The 7,500-nt window shown below is 50.2% G+C and overlaps 2 protein-coding genes across 5 annotated transcripts in view; one reads left to right on the forward strand and one right to left on the reverse strand.

The window, feature by feature from the left end:
* The first annotated feature begins 717 nt into the window (after positions 1–717).
* On the forward strand, positions 718–5,731 carry LOC117732718 (CD59 molecule (CD59 blood group)). Its single transcript, XM_034535838.1, has 3 exons — positions 718–1,056; positions 1,674–1,775; positions 5,339–5,731. Exons 1-3 carry the CDS (start codon positions 1,002–1,004, stop codon positions 5,548–5,550), a joined length of 369 nt encoding a protein of 122 aa, XP_034391729.1. The 5' UTR covers positions 718–1,001; the 3' UTR covers positions 5,551–5,731.
* A 240-nt stretch (positions 5,732–5,971) lies between these two features.
* The window catches only part of kcnj11l (potassium inwardly rectifying channel subfamily J member 11, like), a 5,181-nt gene continuing 3,652 nt past the window's right edge, over positions 5,972–7,500 (reverse strand). For all 4 annotated transcript variants that reach the window (XM_034535837.1, XM_034535835.1, XM_034535836.1 and 1 more), the window contains 2 exons: positions 7,407–7,500; positions 5,972–7,109 (listed from right to left, as the gene is read on the reverse strand). The exon at positions 7,407–7,500 is cut by the window's right edge. In XM_034535837.1, coding sequence (XP_034391728.1) covers positions 6,667–7,109; positions 7,407–7,500 — 537 coding nt within the window. In that variant the 3' untranslated portion in view covers positions 5,972–6,666. The remainder of the gene's footprint in view (positions 7,110–7,406) is intronic.

Consider the following 7,500-nt stretch of genomic DNA (forward strand, 5'->3'; position numbering starts at 1 on the left):
GCTGCTGGGGGATGTTTTAGGATACACTGAGCACCTCTCTCCTCTTCTTTCTCTCCTTATGGATGAATTTACATCTCTCCATTGCACCTTATTAACTCTGCTTCCTCCCCGGAGTCGTTGTGACTCCACGTCTCATAGGGTCCATTGGACCTGGAGGTGTCTGATGCTGGCTCTGGGTCCTGGCCCCTGCTTCCTGCATCCAGCCTCTGGTCTAGACCTGGCCTCCTTCCCAATGGCCCTGCCTCCTTCTTTGTGCCTCCTGCCTCAAAGGTCTGGCCTCATTGATCCGGCCTTTTTTTAGGCCGGTCTTAAAGATCCAGGGTCTGTGTTGCCCTCACGTGGTCAGGGAGACTGTCCCACAAGCAAAAGGCCGGTCGCTCATAGTACCTGGAGCCATCACTAGGGGGCGGCCTCGGACCTGGTCTGGAGCTTGGTGTTGGGGACCCATGGAGTGAGCTGGTTGTGGATCTGAGGATGCGGGTGGAGGTTTGGGGAGTAATGAGTTCTTGTAGGTATGGAGGTGCATGTCCATTTATGCCTTTATGGGTGAGGAGTAGGACTTTGTAGTCCATCAAGTGGTCATTATAAACGTGATATATACTGTATTTATTAAAAAGTCCTCTCAGTCAAATGTTCTACATTATAATAATAATAATGATGTTGGGAACATTCCTCTGCAGCAGAGACAGAAACAAACAAACACGATGAAGCCGAGTGATTGTTGGAGCAGGAGGAGGAGGAGGAGGAGGAGGAGGAGGAGGAGGAGCAGGAGGAGGTCTGGCCAGACAGCCAGTCTTTGTGGTCCGCTGGACAAAGAGACGTTCTCAGTCCACTGCTGCTGCTCCTCAGGGTCACAACCCGCCGGACACCAACACCCAGCCAGACCCCAACCCGGACTCCTCCTGTCTCCTGGTCCTCGTCCTGGTCCTGGTCCTGGTCCTGGTCCTGGTTCTAGTCCTGGTCCTGGTTCTAGTCCTGGTCCTGGTCTTCAGGGAGACGACATGAAGCGCTCCCATGGATTCCTCCTGCTGCTCTGCTGTGCGATGCTTCATCCGGGTGAGACACATTCATATTAAAGATTCATTAAATCTGCATCGGGCCTTCAGCTTGTAGATGACAACAACAACAACAACAACAATTATAATAATAATAACAACGTTAGATTGGGACTGTCTAAAGAATAAACAAAAACACAAAATACTCCAATCTTTAATACTACAGAGATTAAATATTGTTATTCCAAGTTAAAGTCTGCAGGTAAAATATTACTGAACTAAAAGTACACAAATATCATCTTACATTACCCAAAGTAAAAGTACTCATTATGCACAATGGTATATATATATATATATATATATAATATTATATTATATCGTTGTTTTGTGATTATTTGTAATGTTTTGTTACTATAATAATCAGAATCAAAGTTATACAATGAATGAAGAGAAGAACATGGATGTATAAGTATCATTTTATTGAAGTACAGTACTGAAGTAAAAGTACCTCCTTACTTTCCACCACTTGTGATTATTAACTTTTTATCATTTGTCTCTTTTTTTAGCAAAGGTTATATATATGTATTCATCATCTTCCTCCTCATCCTCTTCCTCTTCTTCTTCCTCCACCTCCTCATCTTCATCCTCCTCATCCTCTTCCTCATCTTCCTCCTCCAGGTTCAGGTCTTCGGTGCTTCAAGTGTTCTGACTACACTGGTCTGTGTCAGAATGTTCAGGAGTGCACGTTTGAAGACTCTTGTATCTCTCTGAGTGAGAGAGGTGAGTCCACACTACCACTTTAGTCCACAGGGGGCGCCAGAACCAACACTACCACGTTAGTCCACAGGGGGCACCAGAACCAACACTACCACGTTAGTCCACAGGGGGCGCCAGAACCAACACTACCACTTTAGTCCACAGGGGGCACCAGAACCAACACTACCACTTTAGTCCACAGGGGGCACCAGAACCAACACTACCACTTTAGTCCACAGGGGGCACCAGAACCAACACTACCACTTTAGTCCACAGGGGGCACCAGAACCAACACTACCACTTTAGTCCACAGGGGGCACCAGAACCAACACTACCACTTTAGTCCACAGGGGGCACCAGAACCAACACTACCACTTTAGTCCACAGGGGGCACCAGAACCAACACTACCACTTTAGTCCACAGGGGGCACCAGAACCAACACTACCACGTTAGTCCACAGGGGGCGCCAGAACCAACACTACCACTTTAGTCCACAGGGGGCACCAGAACCAACACTACCACTTTAGTCCACAGGGGGCACCAGAACCAACACTACCACTTTAGTCCACAGGGGGCACCAGAACCAACACTACCACTTTAGTCCACAGGGGGCACCAGAACCAACACTACCACTTTAGTCCACAGGGGGCACCAGAACCAACACTACCACTTTAGTCCACAGGGGGCACCAGAACCAACACTACCACGTTAGTCCACAGGGGGCGCCAGAACCAACACTACCACTTTAGTCCACAGGGGGCACCAGAACCAACACTACCACTTTAGTCCACAGGGGGCGCCAGAACCAACACTACCACTTTAGTCCACAGGGGGCGCCAGAACCAACACTACCACGTTAGTCCACAGGGGGCGCCAGAACCAACACTACCACTTTAGTCCACAGGGGGCACCAGAACCAACACTACCACGTTAGTCCACAGGGGGCGCCAGAACCAACACTACCACTTTAGTCCACAGGGGGCACCAGAACCAACACTACCACTTTAGTCCACAGGGGGCACCAGAACCAACACTACCACTTTAGTCCACAGGGGGCGCCAGAACCAACACTACCACTTTAGTCCACAGGGGGCACCAGAACCAACACTACCACTTTAGTCCACAGGGGGCACCAGAACCAACACTACCACTTTAGTCCACAGGGGGCGCCAGAACCAACACTACCACTTTAGTCCACAGGGGGCACCAGAACCAACACTACCACTTTAGTCCACAGGGGGCGCCAGAACCAACACTACCACTTTAGTCCACAGGGGGCACCAGAACCAACACTACCACTTTAGTCCACAGGGGGCACCAGAACCAACACTACCACTTTAGTCCACAGGGGGCGCCAGAACCAACACTACCACTTTAGTCCACAGGGGGCGCCAGAACCAACACTACCACGTTAGTCCACAGGGGGCGCCAGAACCAACACTACCACTTTAGTCCACAGGGGGCACCAGAACCAACACTACCACGTTAGTCCACAGGGGGCGCCAGAACCAACACTACCACTTTAGTCCACAGGGGGCACCAGAACCAACACTACCACTTTAGTCCACAGGGGGCACCAGAACCAACACTACCACTTTAGTCCACAGGGGGCGCCAGAACCAACACTACCACTTTAGTCCACAGGGGGCACCAGAACCAACACTACCACTTTAGTCCACAGGGGGCACCAGAACCAACACTACCACTTTAGTCCACAGGGGGCGCCAGAACCAACACTACCACTTTAGTCCACAGGGGGCGCCAGAACCAACACTACCACTTTAGTCCACAGGGGGCGCCAGAACCAACACTACCACTTTAGTCCACAGGGGGCGCCAGAACCAACACTACCACTTTAGTCCACAGGGGGCGCCAGAACCAACACTACCACTTTAGTCCACAGGGGGCACCAGAACCAACACTACCACTTTAGTCCACAGGGGGCGCCAGAACCAACACTACCACTTTAGTCCACAGGGGGCGCCAGAACCAACACTACCACTTTAGTCCACAGGGGGCGCCAGAACCAACACTACCACTTTAGTCCACAGGGGGCGCCAGAACCAACACTACCACTTTAGTCCACAGGGGGCGCCAGAACCAACACTACCACTTTAGTCCACAGGGGGCGCCAGAACCAACACTACCACTTTAGTCCACAGGGGGCGCCAGAACCAACACTACCACTTTAGTCCACAGGGGGCACCAGAACCAACACTACCACTTTAGTCCACAGGGGGCACCAGAACCAACACTACCACTTTAGTCCACAGGGGGCACCAGAACCAACACTACCACTTTAGTCCACAGGGGGCACCAGAACCAACACTACCACTTTAGACCACAGGGGGCACCAGAACCAACACTACCACTTTAGACCACAGGGGGCACCAGAACCAACACTACCACTTTAGTCCACAGGGGGCACCAGAACCAACACTACCACTTTAGTCCACAGGGGGCACCAGAACCAACACTACCACTTTAGTCCACAGGGGGCACCAGAACCAACACTACCACTTTAGTCCACAGGGGGCGCCAGAACCAACACTACCACTTTAGTCCACAGGGGGCGCCAGAACCAACACTACCACTTTAGTCCACAGGGGGCGCCAGAACCAACACTACCACTTTAGTCCACAGGGGGCGCCAGAACCAACACTACCACTTTAGTCCACAGGGGGCACCAGAACCAACACTACCACTTTAGTCCACAGGGGGCACCAGAACCAACACTACCACTTTAGTCCACAGGGGGCACCAGAACCAACACTACCACTTTAGTCCACAGGGGGCACCAGAACCAACACTACCACTTTAGACCACAGGGGGCACCAGAACCAACACTACCACTTTAGACCACAGGGGGCACCAGAACCAACACTACCACTTTAGTCCACAGGGGGCACCAGAACCAACACTACCACTTTAGTCCACAGGGGGCACCAGAACCAACACTACCACTTTAGTCCACAGGGGGCACCAGAACCAACACTACCACTTTAGACCACAGGGGGCACCAGAACCAACACTACCACTTTAGTCCACAGGGGGCGCCAGAACCAACACTACCACTTTAGTCCACAGGGGGCACCAGAACCATCACTACCACTTTAGTCCACAGGGGGCACCAGAACCAACACTACTACTTTAGACCACAGGGGGCACCAGAACCAACACTACCACTTTAGTCCACAGGGGGCACCAGAACCATCACTACCACTTTAGACCACAGGGGGCACCAGAACCATCACTACCACTTTAGACCACAGGGGGCACCAGAACCAACACTACCACTTTAGTCCACAGGGGGCACCAGAACCAACACTACCACTTTAGACCACAGGGGGCACCAGAACCAACACTACCACTTTAGTCCACAGGGGGCACCAGAACCAACACTACCACTTTAGTCCACAGGGGGCACCAGAACCAACACTACCACTTTAGTCCACAGGGGGCACCAGAACCAACACTACCACTTTAGTCCACAGGGGGCACCAGAACCATCACTACCACTTTAGACCACAGGGGGCACCAGAACCAACACTACCACTTTAGTCCTCACCCTGAGTGTGTCCTTCAGGGGGAAAGACCATCCGTCAGTGCATCCGCTACACCGACTGTGACAACTCGCGCCTGTCCCAGATGTTCCCGGCGGTCTCCGGCTTCACGTACCGATGCTGCAGCAGCAACTTGTGCAACACCGGCTCCGCCGTAGCCGCGGCGCCGCCGGTCCTGGCTCTGGCTCTGACGCTGGCGGGACCCCTGCTGAGTCTTTGGTGGTGTTGGGTCTGAACGAACCGGTTCGGTTTGGTGGTTCAGGATTTAACGACTGTGGTTTCCTGAGTTAACGTGAACTGAGTGTTACAGTTTGTTTTAACGACTTTTAACAATAAATACGAGAACACACGAGGACGGTTAGTTTTGTTGTATTTTTGCATCAAATTCACATTTTTGTTTCTTCCTGTAACGACTCCACAACTAAAAACATCTATATATATATAAATATATATTTATATAAATAAATAAATAAATAAATATATATATATAAACTCCCTAAATAACATACTACATAAAGTACTTTATACACTGTGTTTCAGTCTGTTGAACATGTGACTTAACAAGCCAATCAGATGTGGCTCATTAGCATTTACCGGTCATGAGCCAATAAGAGCAGCCAGCGGTCTTAAAGGGACGGCGTCTCAAACGGAGGGGCTGAGAAACAGAAAGTATCATTTAATAAACATAAACACCTTATAGACAGGTCATACATGTAAAGGATTAATATCCTCACACCTAACCTAAGACATAAATATCTAAAATATGTAGGATTAAAACCAATGTTGTCCTTTATGTGACTTATATGCAATATAATATAAATAACATGTTCACACTTGTTTTATGTTCCTGGGATATTATTTGTGATAAAAGAGAAGATACATGAACATGAACGACAACACTGAACAAACATCTTGTAGCTCAAAGAGCTGCAGGAATAACTTATTCCACCAACAGGAAGTCATCACTGGTTCTCCTCTAACAGCCAATCACATTCTTCCATGAGTTTTTTGTCTCAATCTCTAGTTTCAAGTCTTCTTCAATACAGAATGATGTTCATTTAGTAAATTATGGACATTTAGAGTCAAACAGACCATAATGCAGGGGATGCTTTAGGGCGGGGCTACAAGTTGATTGACAGGTCTCTAGGTCACTCCTCCCCAGTCCAGATATGGTTACTTCCTGTTCAAAGAACCAAGATGGCGACAGACAAAACTCTACATAAGAAGTGGGCGTCGCCATGGTGATGTCACCCGTTGGTTACGAACACTATTTGAAGCTTCGGCCATCTTGTTTTTGTCAACCAGTGAACAGGAAGTGAGCATGTCCCGTACGAGGCTGGTTTCCTGGTCCTCAGTCGCTGGTCTCTCCCAGCACGTCCTCGTCCATCTGTCGTCCAATCACCTCCAGCTGCACCTTCTTCTTCCGTCCCCTCTGCTCCGCCTCCCTCTGCGGCTGCTCCGATTGGGCGTACCAGGGCTGGGGGGCGGGGGAGGCGTCGCAGGCCCGGCCTCCTCCTCTGCGGAAGCCCCCCCTCCCGGCCCGGACCAGCCCCCAGCCTTGCGGGTTGACGGGGTCCGAGGAGCCGCCCTCCTGGACCCCCCTGGTCTGGTCCAGCTCCTTGGCGCTGAGGGACGACATCTTGACGGGGACCGTGTTGCCGAACTTGGAGTAGTCGACGCAGTAGCGCCCGTCCTCCTCCGTCAGGATGGAGACGAAGCGCCGCCCCCACAGGATCTCCTCGGGGGTGTAGGAGGTCCGGGCCTGCATGGTGATCCCCGTGGTCTCCACCACACCTGTGATTATATAATATCACATTATATACAACATGAATATATAATATCATAGTATATAATGTGATTATATATAATATCACATTACACATTTATAAATGTATTTTTTAACTATTACAAAATAATAATACAATATTTCAGAAAATACAATACTAATATCTTTATGGTTCTAAAGTTCCTGAATAATTTGTCTGTCAATCAATGAATCAATTATTCAACAGGTAAAACAAACAAAGGAAAAACAAGTGGTCTGAGGTGTTGGATCCCCCTGTCAGGGTCCTGGTCTGCGTGGGTCCTGACCCTCCAGGATGACGAGGATCTCCAGGTCCTCGGAGGCCAGCGACTGGGCGGAGAGCTCGTACAGAGGACTGCCTCGCTCCAAGGTGTGGCTGAC

Source organism: Cyclopterus lumpus, chromosome 6 (assembly GCF_009769545.1).
Source record: "Cyclopterus lumpus isolate fCycLum1 chromosome 6, fCycLum1.pri, whole genome shotgun sequence".
NCBI lineage: Eukaryota > Metazoa > Chordata > Actinopteri > Perciformes > Cyclopteridae > Cyclopterus > Cyclopterus lumpus.